The sequence below is a fragment of the Podarcis bocagei genome (genome assembly GCF_964188305.1).
Source record: "Podarcis bocagei genome assembly, chromosome: 4".
NCBI lineage: Eukaryota > Metazoa > Chordata > Lepidosauria > Squamata > Lacertidae > Podarcis > Podarcis bocagei.
Window position 1 is genome coordinate 64,362,319 of NC_138128.1, and position 26,767 is coordinate 64,389,085.

Consider the following 26,767-nt stretch of genomic DNA (forward strand, 5'->3'; position numbering starts at 1 on the left):
GCTGTTAGGAATCCAAACATCTCAAGTTAACCAACAGCATTATTTGCAAACATACTAGCAAAGCAATATTTTAAACATCTACTGATGACTCATCATCAGTGAAAAAAAGTGGCCAGAAAACAAATCAGAACAACAGAAATTGCATTATGAAAAGAATGCATAAGGACAACAAGAATACTACAATAAACTTTTATGCATAGTGTCTCAAGCAACACACCACAGGTATATATATATATATGAGTGCCAATAGGATTTTCTGGGCCCAAAAGATTGGGCCCATGACCTACTCACAAAAGAGGACACAGATTTGCATAAACTGGTGTTATATACAGATTTATGTCCTCTTTTGCAGTTGGAGTGGATAGCCCCAAAATAAATTGGCCACACACATAAAATGGCTGACGGAATGTGAACAGCAGAAACTTTCCCCGTAATTGTATTTCCATACTAGAAATGGCTTAACCTGTTTGATTTTTGCCTGCCATACTGCTGTTACAATCTTCATAATTTAGAAACACATACCAGTAATATTTTAAAAGTACATTTTAAAAGAAAGCAGATACAGACCTGTAAAACTTCAATTGCATTTTGGTAGCAAGACAACTGTCCCACAAGATCTGACGACACAGATGCCAGACGATGCCACATATCTGACATGTACTCTTCACTTTCATCTCTGAATTTCTGAATTTCCATTATATAGTTACGCCCAAGTCTTGACTTCACCATTACCATCTGTTTAAATATTGGGCTAGGAAAAAGAATTTGACAAAATCAATGCTCATCACTGATTTGATATAAGTTGTTTTTAAGTGATATCTTAAGGCTTTTATGATGTATTTTGGAATCAGAAGTCAACATATATGTGTGACAAGTCCTTCTGTCTCCACCAATCTACAGCAATTAATCTTAGCCCAGAGTTCAGTCTGAAAAATGCATACGGGATAAATATGTATGAGACTTGAGACAATATTCTAACGTAGGGAGGGATCCACCTAATGAGTCTCAGCAGTGGAAGCTTTGCACACAGACCTCCACTCATGCAATGGGGCTCTCTCCTCTCTAAACTGGCTCAGAAGGGGAGTGTTGGGGGAACCGCGAAAATGGTGCATGGGGGGAGGAGAGGGGGTGGGAATCGTTCAGTGCAGCAAGCTGAAATGCTTGAGCTGATGACTGTTCAATATAGCACTTTTAATTCCTCCTTACTTCTTGAGACTTGATAATGAACATTTAATTCTAATCATCACCATTATTAATTAGTTAATGCCAAAAGAGGTTTCTCAGTATACAACAGAACCCCAGTAGCTTCTTCAAATCTGAACAGTGATTTTTGCCTTCAACTGCTAGGGAAGTTCAACTTCCACCTGTTGTCATCTCAGAAGCACGAGAGAAAAAGCAGAAAATGTGGGGCAGCTGCACTGCCAGTGGGTGCTCAGCCAATCAGTGCAGCTTCACCTTTAAAGTTTGGAAGGGAGGGGGCCCTGAGACCATCCTGTACTATGCAAATACTACCAAAGGCGATTCACTGAGTAGAGCAGAGCACAACATTAGCCTCCTGGAATGCGTGCCACTGTTGCTTACCAGAGGAAGGGCGGTGGGGTGGTTCAGTGGTTAGCAAGGTGCAACACACACCAGCAGAACCTCTGCAGAACTATATTGGGTGTGCTTCACTTTCAGCCTACTCTCCTTCTCCCATTAAGGTTCTACCCCTCTTCCACACTTCCTCCTAGAGTTCCACACTCCCTCTCCATCTTTTGGATCAGCTCTATTTCTAGATTGTAAAACAACAGCAATCCCCAGCAACCCCCAACACATCCTAAGAACAATCCAAACAGCTTACAGTCTGTGCTTAGTTCGAGGGAGCATCTGATTAGCTTCATCTAAGACTTTGAGGCCTGCCTCCCAGTCATGTTTATCAGCATGTACTTGGAACAGTAATATATATAAGAATGTCCTTAAGGTCAAATCCTCATCAGCACCTTTGAAACAGATTAAAAGCAATATTTTAGATATTGCAAAGCCAGTACAGCCACCTCACAAAAACCAAGCAAACTTCATGATCAAAGGATGAGAACTTACCTGAATGCCCATCGGAGAAGCTACTGCTTTGAAAGTCTGTTGTAGGCCACTGATGCAAGTGTAACATATGCTCCATTTCCTAAATAATGGAGATGGGGTGGGGGGAGTATTCACAAACATTTTAATACAGTTTTGACAAAGCAAACTTCTCTGAAGGAAGGTCTATTTGGCTGGCAAAACAGCTCGAATAAGGTGTGCCTTCAATGGCAGTAGACTGTGGACATCTAAGAGAGATTGGGCGGTTCGTGGGCTAAGAAGCCAAGAAAATGGGGAAGTGAAGGGCTGTTGATTAGTTAGTTATTCTAAAGACCCAACCAGCAAATTCAGGCCCTCTTGGCAATTGTCACATAACAATATGAGTGAACTAGCTCTGATTTAGTTTTAAGTTGCTCGTTCCGTTTTGAATTGTCTGAAGGCAAAACATTCCCATAAGAGGTATTAGATATAGAAGGTACTACTATTTATTACCTGCTTATTTTTGGCTTCTGATGCTTTATTGATGCTCTTGATAATGATTTCAGTGGGCTTCTTGAGCTGCTGTCTATCCGCTGAGGAACCAATGAAGGGTAAGCAGCCATTCCAAAAGTGTCTAGCTGCTATCATGGCAAGAGCAAGATCCCCAGCTTCTCCTGCATACCTAGGAAGGTGGAAAACACAATACAGTCAGGTGGCTGCTGCAAAATGTAGTAAAAATTTGATTCAATTACAGTGCAGCAAGCCCAGTATCCTTTTGTAAGGATTACATATCACATTTCCTAAATGTATTCTAGGATTCACTCCATAACAAGAGGGGTATGTTTTCTGTAAATGAAAAAAGTCTATGGAAAATGTGCATCTGTTCCCACTCAAAAATATATGTATAGTATATCTTTGCACATTGTAAAGAAAAAAATGGTGTAATTGTGAATGGAACTCCAAGCTATTTAACAGATTCCTGTGGTTTTGTTGAAAATAATTTCCCATTGCCACACTTTTTTAAAAAAATAACCACAGTTACATTTGCAGTAGAGAGGATCCTCCATGCCCATAATTATAATTTTTGAGGAATTATATACCATCTGGTCATCACTTCATAGCAGTTTTCCCTCAGGTTAGCACAAGGTGAAAAAATAATGCAACATATCCAGATGTTTCCCCAAATGTCAGAACTTACTAGATGACCTAAATATTGCATCCAGATTATAATTAAATTTTAAACAGAGGTGTGTTGCTTAACAGAACCTAACAGTACTTTATAGATGTTTCTTATCACCAATTGGTATTTTGTTTTTCCAAATGCAGTCTGTTCATCAAAATGGAAATGTTGCACTGATACTTCCTTACATAAATTTTTATCTGCAGATATTCAGACCATCTGTCCATAGTATTTTTAACCTCAGAAGTACAGATTAGAGCCATGTATCTATAAAGGTGATGTTATTTCCATAAATGACATTTTTTCTAATGCTCCATTAAGATTGAAATCCAAATAATGGGGCTATTTAACCCTTAACCAGCTTCAAGCTACTTTCATATCTATCCTGAACACATTTCCCATTATGAGATGCCAATTTAAATACATCAGAGTATATAATAATTTCACAGGAAGTTGCAATGTGAGATGGTCTGATGCCAAGCCTGGAGAGCAAGCAAGCGGGAGAAGCCATGACTGCTTTCCCTCCCCCACAAAAATGGAAAGTGCAAATATATCTATTGCCCATGCAGCAACTCGTCAAAAGAACTGAAAAAACATGTGGCACAATAATTAGTAACTTCAAGCCTCCGCTAAAATGTTTCTATAATGCAAAGCCATACTGCTGAGAACTTTAAAAAAATGTCTGCTAGATCTCTGGGAGACCCGGCCCCTTTCTAAGTCCCAGGTGCGGGTGGTCAACATTCCTGTCCCTGGTTGCTTAGCAACAGTGATGCAGCATCCTTAGCGCCTCTGCATCTGCAGCCTTAGAACAGTGGCTCCATATTTCACTGTTTTACTTTTTTGAACAAATGAAAGTGAAGGGTCTTGGGGCCTTATACATGTGTATTTCCTGTCGGTCACTCTAGACCCATTAAGCCATAGTTGGGTACCACGATGTTTGAAGAAATCAACAGTATGCTAAGATAGCTCAATCAGCAGAGAATGAGATTCTTAATTTCAGGGTTTCGAGCCCCATGTTGGGCGAAAGATTCATGCACTAGATAACCTTCATGGTATCTACCAAATCTACAATTCTATAACTCTATGCTATAAGGAGAATATGAATGTTCTGCGTGGGTAAAAATTCTGATTTTGTCAATACTCTTCATTGCATGGGTTTTGCATATGTATGGGGTATATACATTTGTTATTTTAAAGGAAAGGAAACTTAATATGATCCAAAACGTGCAACATACCTTGCACTTTCAACAAAGAGTTTTGATGCCGCCAAACGCATATGTTTCTTCCCAGCCAAATTTTCCATCATACTCTTCCCTTGTGTACAAGCAGCAATGCTTAGCATTCCCTGTCTCTCCGCATAATCGCTCCTGTAAAAAACAAGCCATTGCCAACTGGAGTTAACATTACCGTACAATATAGGTCAAAAACTAGGCTTTAAAACCATCTGTCAACACAAGGATGTTCGTGTCCCTTGGTGGGCAGCATCTACCTGTGGAACACTCTGAAAATCAGATTGTCTGAACTTGATACAAGTTCACACTTCAATTGTATAAACACTAGATATTGTCCCAACACAGAAAAGCTAAACAGAAAGCTAAAATTGGAAGAAGAAAAAAACCAACAGCCACCTCATATACCGCCTAAGTAAATAAAAACCTGGAACTCATTCTACCTTCAGGTAGATAGCTGTGTTGGTCTGACACAATCGAAATACCGTATTTTTTGCTCTAAAGACGCACCAGACCATAAGACGCACCTAGTTTTTGGGAGAGGAAAACAAAAAACAAAATATTCTGAATCCCAGAAGCCAGGACAGCAAGTGGGATCGCTGTGCAGTGATATGGGATAGCTGCGCGCAGCCTCTCCTGAGCTCCACGCGGCTCTTTTAAGGGGGCGCTGAGCAGAGCTTCCCGCCTGCATTCGCTCCATAAGACGCACACACATTTCCCCTGACTTTTTAGGAGGGGAAGAGTGCATCTTATAGAGCGAAAAATATGGTAAATAAAAATATTTTTTTTGTCCAGTAGCACCTTAGAGACCAACTAAGTTTGTTCTGGGTATAAGCTTTTGTGTCTGAAGAGGTATGCATGCACACGAAAGCCTATACCCAGAACAAACTTAGTGCTATGGGACAATTTATTATTATTATTATTATTATTATTATTATTATTATTATTATTATTATTATTATTATATTTATTTATTTATTTATTTCTACCTTGTCTGCCTTATCTGCTTCTTTTTGTGAAAAGAGAGATAAAAGACTACAGGTGAAAAGCGCTGATGGGGAGTTTCAGTTCTGAGGCATGGATTAAGGTGGGTGAGAGGGGGGACGTGCCCCGGGTAGTAGGCTAGGGGGGCATTCTGCATAGGAGAGAGAGGAGAGAGGCATGCCTTGCCTGCTGCACAGTGTCAGTAACTTGTTAGTTTAGCAATATCCGAATGATCCTTGTTCTGATGTCATGTCTGAATAGCTCAAGAGATTTTGCTAACAAAGCTTATCCTTTCATTCACGAATTGTTCTGAAACCTGATACAAATCCAATGTATTCATTTTATCCAGGATGACCAGTGATCTGGCCAATTGTATTCTGCTTGTGGCAAAATCTGAAGCATCTGAGTTCACAGGGAAATTTCCTGTCCATTTGCATAAATGTCCGTGGTCGTTTCCTTGGCAGAAACAGCACATGGCCATTCTGTGCACCATCTGCAAAAGCCCATAGTACCAGCCTGAAGTGCCAGCCGATTTAGGCTCGGCAGCCTCTTTGTCCTGGTATGAATGTTTTCGTTTCCAGGATGTACTCTACAACTTGAGAGACTGGCTCTTGCTACAGCAATGGCGTTCGGAGCCGGATTTATTTAAAGGAATTCCATTGCGAAGAGGGGGATTGCACCTTTAAAATCAAAGTCTCCACGCAAAATGTTATGCCTCCACACAGTTCTGAGGCCGTTTCAGCTCTTCTTCAGTATTTTTATAGTATCATTACTATATAATGTTACAATATAATGTTACATGATATTATCTCAATGTCGAAAACCACCTTGGGTACCATTTTTGAGAGAAAGAAATACCACAACAAATCTGATAAACTGAAATGGTCTAGAGGACATGCAAAAGGCATATGGATAATATACAGTTCAAAACAACCTATGCTGTTAAAACCTGAATGAAAATGAATAGGAGTTTGGGAAGGCTTCTCATATCAAGCTGAAATGCTAAAAATCATTTACAAGAAATAATCTGGACAGCTGGGATATACAAATTATTCGTGTACAAATTGCGGATATTGGAAACTGGGAGGATTCAGCATAAAAATGGGCCAAGGAGAAAGAAGAAGCACTTCTTCTCTACCTCCTGGTTTTCTGCTTAAGACTTCATCCTCCTGTGGTTGATTGTCTCTCTTTATTTATTTATTTATTTATTTATTTTAAAAAGGGTCAATGTTACATGCAACTGTATACCATGTTTAGTTTGGCCCTATTTACTTTTACCCTTGTGACTATCCTGAACATAGACAGATACAACCTAGGGCAAATAGTATAATGCAATAATTATTATATCCATTAGAGGTCAGCAGAGTTCTATTGTACACATTCAGAAGGAAAATATAAAAGCATTTTCCCAGCCCCTGCTATGCCGTATTTATCTTTCAGCTCTAATATTCATAATGAACTGTATTTATCAACAGCATGAAAACTCTCGGGTTAAAGTTGGCTAAAGGACACTGATAAAAGATGGGATGCTATTTCCATTCATTAGATATGGGAAGGGAATGGAAAACCCGACAGAGTATTTCACAAACTAAGGAATGCTTGAGAACAAAATATTTCATATACAGCTGTGTAGTTCAAGAGAGAGATGCGGATAAAATAGATTCATCCACAAAACCACTATTCAACAGTCAATACTGCAGAGACTGAAGAGCAAGAGAATGATCACCCAAGGGCCCATACAGATGTAACGGGAAATATCTCAACAGAGGTAATGGGACGCAGGATTGCATGGCCTCTTCCCCAGAGTAACTTCAGTCATCCCACCACAAGCAATGTGATTAAATATAACAAGCATCTTATACCAACTTCAAAGCCTAGTTAAGAGAACTTGGAACCTTGTAGCTTTAACCAACAGTTAATGGTATCAAAATATTACTTAACCGAGGCAAAGATGGAATGGAGAAATTCCTCTTGGAAGGGTCTGTGCTGTTCCAAATATTTTAACTGCTGTTAAGAGATCAGCTCTGTTACATCTGCACCAGCTTCTGCACCAGGGAAAACCCTGCACGATGGGGCTTAGGATTGGGAGAACCCCCAGAACAGGGCATAGGGGGAGAGATGGGGAGATCACTCTGCCTGGTAAGCTAATAAACATGCACAGATGGAAAATTTGTAACAATACAATGTTGAATTCCACCCCATATTTAAATATAATTAATGGGGTGGTATTCAATTAAGTTTTACTCAGAATGGATCCACTGAAATTAATGAACATGATGAAATTAGGTCCATTAATTTTAACAGGTTTACTCTGGATAAAACTTAGCTGAATACCACCCAATGTTTCTTAGAAGTTGAGATTTGTAAGTCATGCATCTACTTACATTGCCTTTTTCTTTGCATCCGTGTTGTATGCTGCTTTATCATCTAATTCCAAAGCCTTCTGAGAGCAAGTCATAACCATTTCATGATCATGGATGGTATGTGCAAAATGTGCAAGTCTGGTCATTGTCTGAAGTTCCACGAGTGAGTCTGACCAACTGCACTCCAATGCCATTTTCACCAACTGCAAATGATAGTCAGATAATAATATTTTCGTGTCCACAATGCCAGCATCTAATATTTTCCGTCTAAGATATTTCACAGAATGAGATGTTGCACACTGTTGTACAGAATGGTCTGGGAGTACCTGATGCTGCAGTGCTGCGCAAGTATGGATCTATTTAGAAACAGGGATGGCAAACTACTGAGAGTGCCATGTAGAAGTGGGATATAATACATGAGCAAATAAAATTAAGGAAAATTCTTTGAAGAATTCAAAGAAACCTATCTCCTTTGCATTGGAATTGAAATCCTAAAGGCAAACATGTTCTCAGTGCCTGATTTTTTTAGAGTACAAAGCCTTCATAGTGTTTCTCAAGAGGCTCAGAATGCAGATAGAATCATACACTTTGGATCACTTGGGCAGAAGAAAGAGAATAATTGAATCTCCTCTTAATGAGAACATTAGCAAAGGGGTAGCAGCCCTGGCCAGAGCTAGTCCAGGACATTTATAGGTTGAGTTGGCTTGCATGTAAGCCGAAAGGTGACTTGGCAGGAATACACTATTACATGAGCTCCCAGAGAAGAAATGGCGTTTGCAGCTGTGCTCATGTGAGTGAGCTAAACCATGGTTTGGTTTGGCTCAGCTTGCCATTGTTTGTCTCACTTAAAGCAAGCTACTAGCTGTAATTGCACACATACAGTCAAAAGAACAACATACGTACATGAGAGAGGTTTGGAAGCGAAAACTCCATGAGACCCAAACCATTGCATGAGTACATTTCCAAACCAATAAAAACTTTTGCCATGGGAGTGAACCCCTCTTCATTACCCTGAATAGAAAGAGACATCAATATTCAGGGTGTTTACAGATAACAAGGCATATTATTGAATAGTTAAGGACCGATACTTTACGCTACTTACTAATCCACATGGATAACTCTATAATGACTTTGGGTTGTATCTAATGGTGGTTTTGCTTTAATGTAAAGAACTGCTGCTTGGGCGGGTGAGGGCACCTGATTTGTTCCCTCAATCCACTTAAGTTGCCTGCCCCTCCTGACAAGCTGCTGCTGAAAGTCGAGGATTTGCTGGGACAGAATGGGATGCAGTTTGGAGGATTGCAGCAGAAGGGGGCAGACCTGCAAAAACAGGGCGCCCTGACTTCCACAAGCAGAAGTCTTTCCGGTTAACTGCCTGCTTTCCTGTATGAGAACGGGAAAGGAGGGAATGAGCTCTCTTTGCAGTAATGACTCTACAGTGGTACCTTAGGTTAAGAACTTAATTCGTTCTCCAGGTCCGTTCTTAACCTGAAACTGTTCTTAACCTGAGGTACCACTTTAGCTAACGGGGCCTCCCTCTGCTGCCGCATGATTTCTGTTCTCATCCTGAAGCAAAGCTCTTAACCCGAGGTACTATTTCTGGGTTAGCGGAGTCTGTAACCTGAAGCGTCTGTAACCCAAGGTACCGCTGTATTCCGTCCCTGAAACAAAGTATTTATAAAGAAGTGCCCAACAGTAGCCTTTATTTTTTCAAACAATTAGGCTTGCTACCTCGTCATCGACTCCAAGCCACTTCCCAATCTGATGCTGAACTAGCTGTTTGGCTTTCACCCAAGTAGCAATGACCTGCTGACGCATAGCAGCAGGCACCGGCTCATCAGGTACACTCCCATTTGGCAAATGCATAGCAAATTCACAAACCTAAAGGAGAATATTTTGCAAATGTGAAAGAAGAAAAAGTTAACACAGGCACACAATTAAGAAATATTCTGTTTTATCCAGTTGTTGAACTGAGATTACTACACTTGGTATATTTTCTCCCAAAAAAATCAGTGGTGAGATTCATAATCTTGGCTTGCTTGCTTGCTTGCTTATTTTTTTATTTATTTTTTTATATATAATATTTCTATACCCTCAAGGCAGCATACATAAAACACACACAACAGAACCACATATACAAAAAGAGCATAATATTGTTCCTTGATCTTTGAGACAAGGCACATAAAAAATCAAAATCTATGCATAATTATGAATTGATCACACCACTGTTGAGTTAAATATGCTAAAGGGCCTGCTGTTAATGCTAAAGTAATATTTTCTTATTAGAGATGGCAGAACTTTCTGTTGGTTTCTGCTTTCCTTCACTGTGCAGCAAAAGGGCTTGTCACGAGACAGGTGTTTACATTCCACAGTCTGTACTGTTGGAGTTTCTCACGGGAAAGGGAGGCTGGATGTGACGTACACTGGTTTCCTGTTTTTCACTGCGTGATTCTCTCCGAGCTGTTGAGGAGAGAGGATGCATTTTCTGCTCCTGCAGAGGCAAGATGTTTTTCTGTAATATACCAGCTTTGAACTGTAAATAAAAGCAATATAGAGTATGCAGCACGTACTCCTCATCCTTCCGCTGGCCAAGGGACTCTGCTTTAAACTAACACGTGGTTATGGGCCCAGAAGTTGAATCGGAGTGCCGGCAAAGGATCGGTATGCAGAGGGACAGATCGGAACGGCATCTGCTCTGCGCGTAAAAGTGATTGATGAGGTATGTGCTACTGCTCCGGGCAGCCTGCCAGCTTCTAGTTAATGACTTTATGGCTGGGCTTTGAACTTTTAAAGCCGTTTTGCCGGCAACAGGCAAAAGGCTCCCAGGCAAGAGTTACTATGCTGGGGAAATCGAAAGTAACTTTTAAGTGCGCTTTTGGAATGAAGCAGCTGCAGCAGTGACGCAGCAAGATTTAAAGCAGCATATATGACGCTGAAGGCTAATGCCAGAGTCATGATGGCCCTTCAGGATGCTTGTAGGATTCCTAAGCTCAACAAGAAAAATTATGCAAACTGGATTCTGAATGCAGAGGCAATTCTGCGGAAAGAGGGTTTGTTTGAGGTGATTACAGAAACCCCCCCAGTTCCAGTTACAGATGCATGGGAAGCTAAAGATTCTAAAGCTAGGGGAACTCTTACATTGATAGTATCCCCAGAAGAGCTCTGTCTATTGCGTGATAAGACCTCAGCCAGAGAAATTTGGGACGCTTTGAGTGAGGCTCACTTAAGGACAGAAGCTGGATCCACTATGTTTTACTTTAACAAGCTGCATAATATGGCTCTTGCTGAAGGTGCAGATGTGCGTTTACATCTGATGGAGATGCAAAATCTGAGGCATGAGCTGCAACAGAGAGGACTCAACTTTCCAGAGGCTGTGTATTCTTTCATGATACTACAATCTTTGGGTTCAGGTTGGGAGTCTGTTGCAACCCAGATTGCTGTGCAACCAACCGCTCAGCTGACAGTGGACTTTGTTACTGCCGTGATATTGAATGAAGCAGATCGCCGGGGTGCTAGCTGCATGGGCAAGGGGGAGTCTTAACAGACGTCATCCCTTAGTGCAGTGGAACCACCAGATGGCGCCAAAGCTTTGAAGGCAGTGAAATGCTACTCTTGTGGACGTCTAGGCCATATGAAGAGGGAATGCAGATATCCCAGGGCCAAGACAGAGCAGCGCAGCGAAAGCTCATCGCGTGGAAAAGGCCGAGGCAAAGGCAAAGGTCCGGTCTCCAGGACAACGCAGCACAAGGCAATGGTCTCACGCTTCACTCCAAAGGTTGCAAAGGTCCAGAAGACGTCTAGATCTTTCTTCGTTGTTGATTCAGCAGCTACCCACCACATGTGCAACGATAAGAGACTGTTCGTGTCTTTTACACCGCAGGAAGGTGCGATTCACCAGGCGGATGACCACACGATTCCCAGTCAAGGCTACGGAACTGTTGTTCTTCAAAGTTTGGACTTAGAGATACAGGATGTACTGTATGTTCCAGATGCCACACACAATCTTCTAAGTGTGATGCAGCTGAATGAACGGAACATTAACGTTTCCTTCAAGAATAAGAAATGCACCATCACAAAGAAAGACGATTATGTATTGCATGCTGAATGTGTTGATCGTTTGTTTGTTTTGTATTATGATGATGTTGAAAAGGATGACACTTGTTGCATTGCAGGTTCTAACAAAAGTTTGCATGCAGAATGTATTCATGATTTTCACAGGAAATTTGGTCATTTGCATTTTGAGGCAGTATCTAAAATGCCTGCCTTGGTTGAAGGTATGACTATTAAACCCTGCAGGTACCACATGAAGTGCAAAGCATGCGCAGCAAACAAGGTGAAAATGGCTGCGAAAGGTAAGGTGTCTAGTAGGCAAGCTACGGAACCATACCAGGTTGTTCATGCTGATTTGGTTGGACCACTAGCGCCCTCTTTGGGTGGCAATAGGTACTTCATGGTTCTCATTGATGCATTTTCTAGATATATTTTTGTGTACAATCTCAAGCAGAAATCAGAGGCTTTTCCTAGGTTCAAGGAATTCTGTGCTTGGTTGGAAAATGTGCATGGTAAGAAGATAAAGACTCTTTTCAGTGATCGCGGGGGAGAATTCACTTCTCAGCAGTTTGAAGCTTTTCTGACTGAGAAAGGAATTCAACACGATTTGTCTAGTCCTCGCTCGCCATGGCAGAATGGACTTGCGGAACGGGCAAATCAGACATTGCTTCAAGGGTTAAAAACCTTGCTGCATGATGCCAATCTTCCAGAGAGTTATTGGGCCGAAGCTCTCTCGTGTTTTGTTTACAGTTACAATCGCAGGTTATCTTCAGCGATTGGTTGTACCCCCTATGAGAAGATGTTTGGCAAGAAGCCATACATCAAACACATGAAAATTTTTGGTTCTGACATGTGGGTTCATTCACCACAGAACTCCAAGTTAGACAAGCGTGGATTGCATGGTATCTTTCTAGGTTATCAGAAAGGGTCTTACAGAATAATGATGACTGACTCTAAGACAATTAAGCTCACGAGAAGTGTTGAGTACAATGCAAAGTGGGGGGAGAATGTGGGAATTTTCCAATGTTATCCTGATGACAGTGATGAGACTGAGGATAGTCAAAAGCAACCACAACAACCCACTGATGAAGGTTCTGAGTCTGAATCTGAAACTGAATCGGGTGATTCAGAGGATTTCAAGAGTGCGAAAGCCTCTATGCGACCCTCTGAAAGCTCTGATCAAGAATTGGAGGAACCATTGTTCACAATAGGTCGTTTTTCTCCTAAGAAGGAAGAGGAGAGTGTTGAAGACTTAAGGCTAATTCGTAGGTCACAGAGAGCCACAAAAGGCAAACCTCCAAAGAGATTTGCTGATGAGTTTGCTACGATAGCAGTAACAGCTGTTAAAAGCTCCAAGAAGGTATTTGAACCTTCAAGTTTCCAAGAAATCCAGGGTTTGGATTCAAAGGAAGCTGAGCCATGGTTAAATGCCATGAAGGCTGAGCTTGATTCCTTAGAAAGGAACAAAACATGGGAACTAGTTCCAGTAGTTCCAGGAATGAAACTGCTTGGAAGTAAATGGGTCTTCAAAGCGAAGACAGATCAAAATGGCAAGATAGTCAGACACAAAGCCAGACTGGTAGCCAGAGGTTTTGCACAGGTACCAGGTGAAGACTATCACGAGACCTACTCACCCACAGTGAGATATGAGAGCATTAGGCTTATGCTCAAGCTAGCTGCAGAGGAAAATCTACACATTAGTCACCATGATATTAATACAGCTTTTCTGTACGGATCTCTGGATGAATCACTTTATATGCTTCCACCTGATGGCGTACAGGTAAAACAGGGATTTGTTTGTGCTCTGAAGAAATCCCTTTATGGTCTCAAACAAAGTGCACGGTGTTGGCACACAAAACTCACTGAAGTATTGTTTTCTCTAGGTTTTCAGCAAGGGAAAGCTGATCCATGTGTATTTGTCAAAGAGGAGGGGCAAAAGAAACTGTACTGTTTGTTTTATGTTGATGATTTATTATTCTTTTGGAAAGATGTCGCAATGTACAATAACGCCCTAGCTCAACTGAAAGAGCATTTTGACATGAAAGATCTTGGTGAGGTAAACAACTACCTATCTCTGGAAATAGAGAAAGATCAAGATGGTAACATTCTAGTACACCAGTCACGGAAAATTGCTGATGTGTTAAGCAAACTAAACCTGATGGATGCTAACCCTGTAGACACACCGATGACAACAGGTTATCAGGTAGATGACACTGAAGAAGCATTTTCTGACACTACACTGTACAGAAGTGTGCTAGGCAAGCTAAACTTCATTGCCAGATGTTCAAGACCAGACATTGCTGTTAGCTGTAATTTGCTAAGCAGACAAGTCAACAATCCTAGTGTCAAGGATTGGAAAGCTCTGAAACGCATAGCGCGATATTTGAAAGGCACTATGCATTACAGACTGAGACTTAACAATCAGAAGTCTGGTGGTCTTGAGATATTTGCAGATGCAAGTTTTGGAAGTGACACTACAGACAGGAAAAGTACGTCTGGAGTTTGCTACATGTACAATCAGGGTCTGTTTGATTGGTCATGCAAGAAGCAAACAACAGTTAGCTTAAGTACTTGTGAAGCTGAACTGAATGCACTGTCTTATTCACTTAAGGATTGTGAATGGTTAGTACAATTGTGCAAAGATATGAAAATTCCTGTCAAATGTCCAATCCAGGTTTACCAGGACAACAAAGCATGTTTAGCTTTGCTGAAGTCTGAAGGTTGTAAGCAAAGCACGAAGCACTTGCAATTAAAGTTGCAGCATGCTAGGGATTGTATTCAGAAGGGACTCGTAACGGTGTCCTATATGCCAGGTAATGAAATTCCTGCTGATGTATTGTCCAAGATTATATCAAGGGATCAACACTGTACCTATGTGCAGAAGTTGGGTTTGTACTGATATTGTACGAACACGCTGCCCAGTGATGTTCACAGAAAGGGGGAGGATGTTGGTTTCTGCTTTCCTTCACTGTGCAGCAAAAGGGCTTGTCACGAGACAGGTGTTTACATTCCACAGTCTGTACTGTTGGAGTTTCTCACGGGAAAGGGAGGCTGGATGTGACGTACACTGGTTTCCTGTTTTTCACTGCGTGATTCTCTCCGAGCTGTTGAGGAGAGAGGATGCATTTTCTGCTCCTGCAGAGGCAAGATGTTTTTCTGTAATATACCAGCTTTGAACTGTAAATAAAAGCAATATAGAGTATGCAGCACGTACTCCTCATCCTTCCGCTGGCCAAGGGACTCTGCTTTAAACTAACACTTTCAAGGAGCACCTTGGAATGACTTGGGGGGTTTCTTGGGGGAGGGAAGTGGGAAGGATAAATCAGGAAACCTCCCCAAAATTCCCAGACCAATCTCAGATGTTCCCACTACAAATCTCCAACACTTTACTCATTCTCCAAATCTACCAAGCCCCAGAACACACCCTCCATTTCCCTCCCCTCCCCTTGGTGGTGGAATGGTAGCAGCAGTAGCAGCAAGCAGACAACTGAAAATTGTGCCTCTTTCCCTCTCCTCCTTCCCCTCTGCCTTGTTGCTATGAAGGGACAGAGTAGACAGTAGTAGCTGTACTTCTTTCAAGGGCTCCTGACATTGTCTAGCTCACCATTATTCTTTAAACCCTAGTGTTAGCACCTTGAATTGCACCCAGAAACAAACTGGCAGCCAACAAAAAGCTGTTGTAGAATAAGCATTCATGTGAGTTCTAGAGGCAACGCCAGCAAGCAAGTGGCATACAAAGGATGAACAAGTTAAATCGGTTATGATTGATTGGGCAAGGGATGTGGGACATAATATAATGATGGAGGACTGGGAGAGGCTATGGAGGAAAGGTGTTTAGTTCACTGCATGTACGATGTTAAAGGAAAACATTATGAAGATGATGTATAGATGGTACTTGACCCCTGTAAAATTAGAAAAGATTTATCACAAAAGTGATAATCTTTGTTGGAAATGTAAATAAAAAGAAGGTACTTTTTTCCATATGTGGTGGACTTGTCCCAAGGTGAAAGACTTCTGGGAAGAGATTTATAATGAACTGAAAAAAATGTTGAAATATACATTTATTAAGAAACCAGAGGCCTTTCTCCTTGGAATAACAGGTTTAGAATTGCCCAATAAAGATGTTAAATTATTTTTGTATGCCACAACGGCCGCTCGAATATTACTTGCTAAAAATTGGAAAACACAAGAACTACCAACAGTGGAAGATTGGCAGATGAAGATGATGGACTTTTCGGAGCCAGCTGACCTGACTGGAAGAATCCGCGACCAGAAAGAAGAGGAGTTTCAAGAGGACTGGAGGAAATTCAAGGACTATTTGAAAAAATATTGTAATATAAAAAATTAGAAATTACATGAAAGAAACAAATAGGCCTAGGACAAATTAAGTTATAATTAAATAAATGGGATTCAGAATGTCAAGAAAAGTGAATAAGATGACTATAATTGGAAATTGTTTTAGTTTAATAATGATACTGGAAAGCTGTTACTTTTAAATTACAAGGAAACTCAGAAGGGAGGGATTTGAGGAAGTCAATCAAGATGTTTAAAAAGTTGGATTTGTGAAGAATTAAGTTTGTTATTATTGTCTATTTGTTTATTGTTCTCCCCCTTTGCCCCCTCCCTTTTTCCCTTCCCCCCTCTCTTCTTTTCTTTTTCCTTTTCTGTTTTTTTTGTATTAATTTGCTTTGTGGTTTGTGTTATTATGGTGGAAAATTTAATAAAAAATTATTTTAAAAAAAAGAAATTTCCAAGTCATCTTCAAGGGCAGCCCACATAGAGCACATTGCAGTATTCTAATCTGGAAGTTACCAGAGCACAGAGGGACAAGCCAGTCGGAGCTAGAAATACAGTGGAACCTCAGTTGTCAAATGTAACCCACTCCGGAAGACTGTTTGATTTCCGAAACATTTGACAACCGAGGCACAATGGGCAGTCGGCCATTTCAATGGAGAAAAGGGAGAAACGCACCTTGGAAGCCATTCGACTTCTGAGGCGCATTCGAAAACGGAAGCATTCACTTCCGATTTTCTGGTGTTTGGTTTCCAAGATGCTTAAAAACTGAGGTTCCACTGTAATAAATAATAATAATATAATTTATTATTTATACCCAGCCCCTCTGGCCAGCTCCAAACAAATAGGCACTCTTAGCCACCGAGGATCCCTGAGCTTCAAGTGACTGTGTTGGATCCCGAAGCTGCAAACCAGCTCTTTCCAGGAGAGTGCAACTCCATGCAAAACAAGCTGTCTTCCCACCTCCTGGACTCAAGAACTTGGAGCACATAATGCCATTGTCTCTTTGGGATTCAGTTTTAATTTGCTGACCCACATCAACCCCCTGCTGTTTCAAGCACAAATCCTCCACGCAGTTAAACAAGAAGCATTATGTTCAAGGATACATTTCAGAAAGGGGGAAAAAAAGGAATGGGGGGCACAGAGCAGAGCCAGTGAGGAGTGCAGAGTGTCCCAAGGACAGACAGAGAGGCTTGTGGGGCGACATTCAGATCCCAGGCCTGAGGTTACCCACCCATGGTTTAGGTCATACTCAACTAGATGGACTAATGATCTAACTTTCTCATGCAGCTTTCCATGCTCCTAATATGAAGAAGATGTTAGGATATTTCCGTTCCACCTTAAAAGGGAGCAGGCTTTGTGAATCACAGAGTCTGCGCATTTCCTGTTCACAGGATGTTTATGTTTTCTATTGCTTTCGTTTCTCTCGGTGCCTGAACGCTGAAGCAGGCAGTCATGTTTTTTCTCTGTTCTGACTAACGCAGAATAAACTTATAAATAATGCTCTCCTGCGTGCATCTTTCGCTGTGCATTATCTGCTGATAAGAGCGTGCATAAGCTCTGGAATGTGGCAAGCTATTTCTGGAGCTCGTGTCGCTAATTGCTGATACTGCGCGTCTACGGGAGATCGATGGACATCCGGAGGAGACGTGGGGCCATGATGGACTTTGTCTCCCTGGCAGTATCCCAATAGAAATATCCTCTAACAGTCTTTTACACCCAAGGCCCTGGACAACTGGGAGCAAAACAAACAGCACCTTCTCGCCCAGGCTTAACAAGCTGGCCAGCCCAGCTCTACACAGCCTGTCATCCATACTGCAGACAAATGGGATGAAAAATAGTGCACCTCTATAGCTGCTTTAATATCATGGATCCCAGCTGAATCCACAGATAACACTGGCGCGGAAGATAACGTTGGTACTTTTGGAGCAGTCTTTCTACGTTTGGTGGGCCCTTCTTCCGGAACTTTCTTTTCATCGGGTTTGGAAATAGGCTTTGGGATCCAAGGAAGAATTAGGCCCCGAGACAGAGCGTTACATAATGTCACCAAAATAGTAGTATTCCTGAACAAGAAACAAAACGAAGGACAGAAAACCACCCACAAAGATATTGTTACAAACAGAATATGGAAGCACTTTTCGCCACCTACATAAAAAAAAAAAAAATGCATGCGAAGATTAAAATGCATATGCTCTATATAACATACCTGAAAATTATGGTAAGAATATACAAATATGCTAACATTTAAGTAAGAAATATAAGCTCAGTGACCAAAATGGGGGAAAATTCTCATACGTCCCAATCTTCTTGGGATCAGAATTAAAACTCACAAGTCTCCATTCAACTTCTTGCCATGTCTGAGTGATAACAGAGTGTTTGTAACAATCTCCTTTTAGCTAGTTGTTGTATGACCAAGGGCCTCTCTCATCCAGTCTCCTTTCCAAACAATGCTTGAAAAGTGTAGGATTATGTACAGTATGGTAATAGCACTGACACTATATTCCTGTCCTGACACAATAAAAGGGGAATAGACTGTTTCCCTCTACATATTGTGGGTGAAATATGTGCAAGTCCTGGAATGTAGGACTGCACTGCCTCCTAAGAAATACCATTTTTTTGTACTGTCAGCAGCTCCATGTAAGGGAGAGTGTACCACTTTCACAACTCAGCAGGGACCATGTGGAAGTGTCAGTTGTAAGAATCATTGCCTCTACATGGGGTCTATATCTATGGCTGCCACAAGCTGTAAGATGACAGTGGCCTGGAAAATGGATTTCGCAAACCGTGGTGGCTGCCAGGGTAGAACGCCTACAGCATACATTCAACACCTTTGCGTGATCCCTGCTGGCAGAACTGCATAGCCCCCTCTTGACTAACATGTAGCAGGGATGCCAATAGTCTGAACTGGTTATAAAACATCATCCAGTTTTTTTCAACAGGAAAAAAATGAAATACAATTATAAACCAGTAAATTGTTCATAATAGCTTACATACTAGTTATATTTGTAATTCAGCTGGCCTGCAAACCATGTCACATAGCCTGTCTTCATTTAAAAAAATAAAACAACAAAAACTTTTAAAAACTCAAACCAGGTTGATTTTAATTGTTAACTATTTACAATAAACCCTATGCATTAAATCTGAATGCACCTAACAGAATCTGTCTAAATGCCAAGCTATTCAGAATTAAGGAAATGGTGCATGCACACATTTTCCTTTTAACTATGCACAGCACAGTTTCATTGCTATTGGCCACTCTGCTGTCACTTATAAAAACTGTGTTTAGTCACTATTTCAGATGGATGAGATTTGGATAGATAAAGCATATAAAGTATGAAAATCAGCTGAAACATGCTACTAATTACCACAATAAAATCCTTCCAAACCAATGTATTTTAGTGATGCTGAGGCACAGCATGGTAAAAATAAAAGTTATGGTGTTAGTAAAATAATTCTGCATAAAACATCCCATCAAACTTTTAGAACTTACCCAAAATGTCCAATATTCCTAACTGCACTGAAGAGAGTATGCAGGGATTCCACAAGTTCTCTTTGTCTTTTTGCAGCAATAAGGTGTTTATTGTGATTTAAGACATACACTACAGTGTTATGTACAATCCATGCTTCATTTAACTCTTCTCCAATTTTGGCAGCCCGTAGAAAGTTTTCCATAGCATACTGAGACAAGCGGTCAATCCAGGAGCTATGAAATTGAGAGTAAGCAAGGATTTTTATATTGCTCCCCCTGCTGAGAATAAAATAAAACAGCAAAATGCATACACTAAGGAGTACCAGCCCTCAAGTCTCTCAAACACTATTATTTCCAAATGCTACCATTAAAATATCTATAGTTCAATCCTCAGACCTTCTCTTTGCTAATCTGTTTTACTAAGGCCAAAGTAACCCAGGGTCATGAATACACTCATGCCTCTTAAATGTACATATTCGTATATACATGCACAATCGCCAACACAACCTTCATATAGAAATACAAAGAGTATTCTGACTTCCCAAGGATTGAAAAGGCAGAGTTGTGGAAACTTATGGTTTTCCCAGATTCTGATCTCCACATTGCCAGCTGCTGCCTTAACTTTCTAAAAGTCCACTCCATCTACACAACCCACAACTGAAGTTATCTTCTGCCCCACATGAGAAAGGTTTTCTCTAATGAGCAAAGAGTAGTCTTGGTGGATTTTCAATAGGAAACAAGATTGGGGCAAGGATGTGATTATCAAAGCCCAGTCCCATTGGCCTTTTACAAAAATGGGAAGAGATGAGAACTTGATCAAACCGTATTCCCCCATCCTAAACATTACATCTTCTAGGAAAGTCTGGTCTAAACTGGCCCAAGTTAATGTGCAGTAAAATAGATATTTGACCATAGTCCGTTTGCATTTGTTTCTACCAACCATTCTGACCAGGAGGAGTTGTGCATTTGGTCTGAAAATTTTGGAGCCCCAAGCTTAATGAAGTATCAGCTTTTACAGTTTGATAGTACAACCATGAGGCAGCAAGGTATGTATGCTGGCAGGAGAAATAAAATGACGGAACAACCATTGTCAAAGGGAATGAGGAAGGAAATAATTAAGGATGAATAATTTCCCACTAGATACTTCTTTGGTGCAATGCTTTCTTAAACCGCGTACAGATTTCTAATTATTTTAATGTGGGCCTGCTGCTTTTCAGCTGCAGGATTCTGTCTAACTTATCTACAGTGACAGGGTCCCTCCAGGACATGAAAGATCAGTGAACCACTCTGCCTTGCTTTTCTGGAAAGCTGAAATATGCAGCCATGTAGCTTCAAGCAGCATTTCCAGTAGCAGCAGTTCATATTGTCATGCCCCATGCATCGTATGTCATGCTTATTTAACAAATTTATGTCTTCTTGCTTCCAAGTTGGACTGAAGCCTTTGCCTCTTTTTTTAATTAAACATGAGAGATCTGTTTCAAGGGTCTCTGTTTCAAGTATTTATTTGGCACTGCATATAAAACCAGCTGACCCCGATTGCCTAATATTTTTTAATCCCAGATAGTTGTGGTGTCCATTTATTCATATACCCTAGTAGTTAGTCGTTAGCTCTGTGGGGAGGGGGACTCTGTGGCTGGGTATGCAATATGCATTTTTGTACACATTACTTGGCTGGACAAATCCATCGCAAAAATTGGAGAAGTGCAAATTTCCAAGTATGGCTATGTTTCATAGAATCATAGAATTGTAGAGTTGGAAGGGACTAGGAGGGTCATCCAGTCCAAAGCCCTGCAATGCAGAGTTTTTTTGCCCAACATGGGGCTCGAACCCACAACCCTGGGATTAATAGATGTACTTATTAATATAATTGTGATAAATCTACTGGAGAGTCAACTTTTACTGGACAGATTTGGGTGTCAACAATAAGCTAAGAGATGTGCTACCCTCAAAGTATATTCTTGCCAATATTAATTACTGTGAAAAATGCAGGTGTGGAAAAATGACTACACAGACATGTCATTAGAGGCCAATATTCAAATTTTGCATTTCAGAGTTTAGACAATCACACAAAAATTTAAAAGATGATCACTTAAGATTCACTTAAAGATCACATTCACAATTCAAAAATTAGTATACATATGTAACTGCTCTAAGGGTAAATTGCAGTGAGAGCATGAGAAAAGCAGGTTCTTCAGATCAAACCACCTGTATGTCTTCCATTCTGACTCATGCCCAGTTTGTGCTTTGTGCATAGCATGTCCTGCAGAGTGCAAACTCGTATCTACAGGGACAACGGCAGGATCATTCAGCTGGACACCTTCCGTTCTTAATAACTGAATAGTAGCCTAAAAGAGGAGGCACAAGAGGTAAAACAGAAAACAAGGCATTGATGGCATATGCGGCATCAAAATTATACATCTTCTAAAACATAAGTGGGGACACGGGTGGCGCTGTGGGTTAAACCACAGAGCCTAGGACTTGCCGATCAGAAGGTTGGCGGTTCGAATCCCCACGATGGGGTGAGCTCCCGTTGCTCGGTCCCTGCTCCTGCCAATCTAGCAGTTCGAAAGCACGTCAAAGTGCAAGTAGATAAATAGGTACCGCTCTGGCAGGGAGGTAAATGGCGTTTCCATGCGCTGCTCTGGTTCGCCAGAAGTGGCTTAGTCATGCTGGCCACATGACCCGGAAGCTGTATGCCGGCTCCCTCGGCCAGTAAAGCGAGATGAGCACTACAACCCCAGTCGGTCACGACTGGATCTAATGGTCAGGGGTACCTTTACCTAAAACATAAGTAGCTGTGGCTTGGAGGGCAAAGGTGTCTGGTCCATCTAGCTCAGTATTGTCTTCACTGACCAGCAGAAGCTCTCCAGGGTGGGAGTGCCAGCTTGGCCCTGTGACCTTGGGTGCTCAGGGCTGTGGGTGCCATGAAGTGCATGGCCCTGGCACCAAAATATGTGGGTGCCCGGCCCCTTCATGGGGAATTTTGTGGGTGCTCGGGCACCCAGGGAGTTGCCACCTATGCTCCACGTTTTCAGGGGATTGAACCTGGGCAAAGTAGATGCTTTACCCCTGAGCTACAGCTGTTCTCCTTACAGGAGAGGGAAGAAAGGGAGCATGCCAGCCAAACACTAATATGCAGGTTTTTCTACATGTTTTGTCAGCTCATGCAATCCGTCTTTCAATAATCCGTCACACTGGGGAAAAAAGACAAAGTTTATCTGAGGAGGAGAGCTGGGAGAAATATACTGCTGTGTCATGTGGGAGGAAAAAACTGAGGGGAGTGTGCCTTCCTCCCACAATTCTTCTCCCCTGCCTGCGATCATGTGATGAGAATAAACGCACACCATTGGCCCGGCATCCCACAAGGTAAATTATCAAACTCTGAAGAACAATATTTAGTAGTTGTAGCATCCTTTTAACCCTGTACTTTTAGAGAAATTCCATCCTCTGGATCTTTTAGTGTGGTAGCACCCACACTTTGGAAATCCTTGCCGATTGACACCATGCAGGTGCCTTCATTGTATTCTTCTAGGTGCGTGCTAAAAGCATTTTTGTGTTGGCAAGCCTATCCAGACATGTAGACTGTTGACATATGTTTTAATCTAGTTTTTACCTTATCATTAATTTAATTATTTTAAAATGTTTTAAGTAGCTGCTTTTAACATTGTGGTGTGTTTTGTTGTTGTTTTACTGATAATTGTTTTGTGCTGTTCTTTTTGTAAACCACTTTGATGTTTTATTACAATTAAGTGGAATATAAATCTTTTGAAACAAATGAAACAAAAGATATAAATAAAGGCATTTCTTTTTCACGGTCAAATCAATGATAATACTATTGGTATGGCTTACATAAAGTTGAAAAAGAATCTTTCAATATACCAATACTCATCAGAAGACTAGTGGAGGACCAATATTCCCACTAAAAATTATTAATATTGCTGAGCCTGCATTAAGCATACCAAAATACATATTCTGACATTCCATGTTTCCAGAGAAGGCGGGAGTAATGATGAGAAGAAACCCTGTGACAGTTTAAGTGCAAGAAACCCAATTAAATAGTGTGTGGATTTCAGAGCTCTACTCATATAAGAGATAAACAGCATAAGCACTTGCATTAGACAACATTTTTATGGCCCTTTCTCTCGTAAATAAGCAGCCATCAGTAGCTAGCTTGCATAAGTGGATATCACTGCCTTATTAGCATTGCATATATGAAACCAAGGGCAGAAAGAAAGAGATAATTATTTTGATCGCTGTACAATTTACTAACCTCTGCATTAATGAATCTTACTTCTGCTAAAGTTCTTAATAAATCTCTTTCTAAAGAGAAGCATTTGGTGGGTGAAGGTAATTCTCTTGGCACACTTGCTTCCTGTTCCTCATCTGCCATAGTAATACTTGCTTTTTTCTTGAATACTAGGAAAAAGAAATAATGTGCATTATTTTAACAACTTTTGTATGCAGGCATGTGTTTACGTAAACTTTTAAAATGATAAGGCCCTCCTTTCCAGTTTTAAATTTGTTCCCCGCCCCCATTAACCATGCAATCTAAATTTCCTTTGAGTTCTTGGTTGTTAGAAATACCATGCAGACATACACTATCCTTACATTACATTCTGTAGCTGTTGGGGTACAATTTAAGTACAGATACAGATTACAATATGGTTGCTATGACCTGAAATGACAAATTCTGGTATCTGAGGCATGGGAGCAAATACTTCCGGCTCAGGGTGCAGGGTCCAAAGAAAGCATGCAGGTGAAGGGAGCAGCTGAACTTCCAAGAGGTTATTTTGGTTGGGAGGGAGAGACAAGGAACATTTGGTAGATCTAGGGCTGACCCTGTGGGTTTCAGCAGGTCTACAGGTAGAGTCTAGCACAAAAGCTATTTACCACTAGAGTAATGTTATCCATATCTAAATTTCTGTAGCCGGTGCCACTAACACACACATCCCAATTCCAGGGGCTGATCTGGCCCTCAATCCCCCCCCCCGGACACCCAAGACCCCACTAATGTTGACAGCATCAGCAAAATTAAATACTAAATTAAAAATGACACAGCTCTGGGGTAGAAGAAGCCCATTTGATAAGCAGAGAGAAGGTGATAATTCCCTTTCCAGATTATCTACATTCGGACCCTGAGCCAAAAAAAGGCGAGCCATTCTGCTCATTGTTATATCAAATGTGGGAATTGATTTGCCCAAATGCCCCTCTAGGTTGCCCAAATGCCCCTTTGAGGACTTCAACAGGTCAGAAACAGGTTTCTGCTTAAAAAAGAAAAAAAAACACATTTGCATTTTCTTGATGCCACTTGATAAAATTTTATGCATAATACACTGACTTACACTTCTTGCGTTTTGACACCTTCGCTTGATTGTCATCATACAAGAGGCAGAATCTACACGCAGCCCGACACACATCCCACACACATTGTTTCCGTGCTGTTTTTGCGATTTCTGACCAAAGTCTGATTCTGCACCAATGAAAACAGAGGTCAGCAAACTTTTTCAGCAGGGGGCTCAGACTATATTTTTTTTTGGGGGGGGGGGGAAATGAACAAATTCCTATGCCCCACAAATAACCCAGAGATGCATTTTAAATAAAAGCACAAATTCTACTAATGTAAAAACACCAGGCAGGCCCCACAAATAACCCAGAGATGCATTTTAAATAAAAGGACGCATTCTACTCATGTAAAAACACTCTGATTCCCCGACTGTCCGCGGGCCGGATTGAGAAGGCGATTGGGCCAGATCCGGCCCCTGGGCCTTAGTTTGCCTACCCATGAATTAAAAGATCCAAATAAATTTTCAACAACAACAACAAAAGCCCTAGGAAAAAAGACTGCACAAACAAATGCAGGAATACATACTCATTTATAGGATGTGGAAACTTAGTCCTAAAAAAGATGAAGAGTGTTCCCCTAGCCACAATGACATTTGAACACAATCCATCCCAAACTAAGCACTACTGTTTTCAAAGGGAGAATTAAGCATGAGAATGATCAAATCAGGATAGTCTGTCCTTATTAGAATGAAGGAGTTCTGTGTATTCAGATACAGACAGCATTTCCTGATTTGATTATTGACTGGTGGCTGTAGCAAGCAGAGACCCAGTCCCCAATTCAAAGACTTTACAATAAAAAAAATCAGACAAAAAGATTTCTCATTGTTACCTCTCTTTATCGTTTTCGCGTCCTATTCTCTTCAAATGCCCATCTGCTTTCTCCACATTTCTGGAGTGATGCTCTGCTTTTGCACAGAGATAGCCAATTGGACCCTTACTTTTACTTGAAGCAACTAATAGAAAAGGAGAAAAATGCAGACTCATGATATTACTAGCACAGTAATTTCAAAATCTGAATACTAGGATGATTTAGCCACTGAATGAACAACTGCAGGATAAACATACTATAAATGCTAACTGACTAATTCAACAACAGCAAACAAGTTCAGACATGACCCCAATGGCCGAAAGATAAAGATTCCTATGAAAGATATTAAAGCATCTTCAAGTCTTCGACATGCTACTGTTGACTTGAGGAAATATAAACCTGGAGGGAAAACATTTTATAACACATCCTATCCGCATAATGTATGCTAATGTAACATTAACACTGCTTTTCCATAGAAGCTGACACTGCAGTGTGTTAAATCAAACAAACCCTGGGTTTTAAACTAACAAAAGACAGAGAAATAGGAAAAGAGGAGGGGAAGTAGTTACAATCCCCCCCAAAATTGACAAAGAAAGGAAGTTATACTGACAGAGACAACAGGAAAATGAACTGAGCCCTCAGGTATAAAATGACTCCAGCAATACCAATATGTCAAACAAGGATTATTTTAGTAGTGTAATGACAAAGCAGTCATGGTTTTATAAGCATACTACATAAGGCTTTCCTACAAATATAACAAGGTTGGCAATAAATAACATCCCATTATCGTCCTTGACATAATCATGACAGAAAAAGCTTTAATATGGCCCTCAAGCAATAACTCTAAATAATAATACATGAACATAGAATTTTTATTTTTAAAATATTTCTGGACCAGGAGGCATCATGGAACTGATAGTATTTACTAGAACTCTTGTAACACAATCCTACACACACCTTCTGAGAAGAAATTCCACTTCAGTCACTGAGCTTCATTCTCAGACAAGTGAACAT

The 26,767-nt window shown here is 40.9% G+C and overlaps 1 protein-coding gene across 2 annotated transcripts in view; it reads right to left on the reverse strand.

Moving 5' to 3' along the window:
- CFAP46 (cilia and flagella associated protein 46) overlaps positions 1-26,767 on the reverse strand; it is an 87,184-nt gene that overhangs the window by 42,218 nt on the left and 18,199 nt on the right. For both annotated transcript variants that reach the window (XM_081189441.1, XM_081189440.1), the window contains exons 15-28: positions 25,775-25,898; positions 24,945-25,072; positions 23,873-24,018; positions 21,808-21,947; positions 19,624-19,836; positions 17,980-18,196; positions 9,522-9,671; positions 8,694-8,801; positions 7,812-7,993; positions 4,450-4,581; positions 2,548-2,716; positions 2,080-2,158; positions 1,841-1,979; positions 568-751 (exon numbers count right to left, since the gene is read on the reverse strand). In XM_081189441.1, the coding sequence (XP_081045567.1) occupies positions 568-751; positions 1,841-1,979; positions 2,080-2,158; positions 2,548-2,716; positions 4,450-4,581; positions 7,812-7,993; positions 8,694-8,801; positions 9,522-9,671; positions 17,980-18,196; positions 19,624-19,836; positions 21,808-21,947; positions 23,873-24,018; positions 24,945-25,072; positions 25,775-25,898 (2,111 nt within the window). The remainder of the gene's footprint in view (positions 1-567; positions 752-1,840; positions 1,980-2,079; positions 2,159-2,547; positions 2,717-4,449; positions 4,582-7,811; positions 7,994-8,693; positions 8,802-9,521; positions 9,672-17,979; positions 18,197-19,623; positions 19,837-21,807; positions 21,948-23,872; positions 24,019-24,944; positions 25,073-25,774; positions 25,899-26,767) is intronic.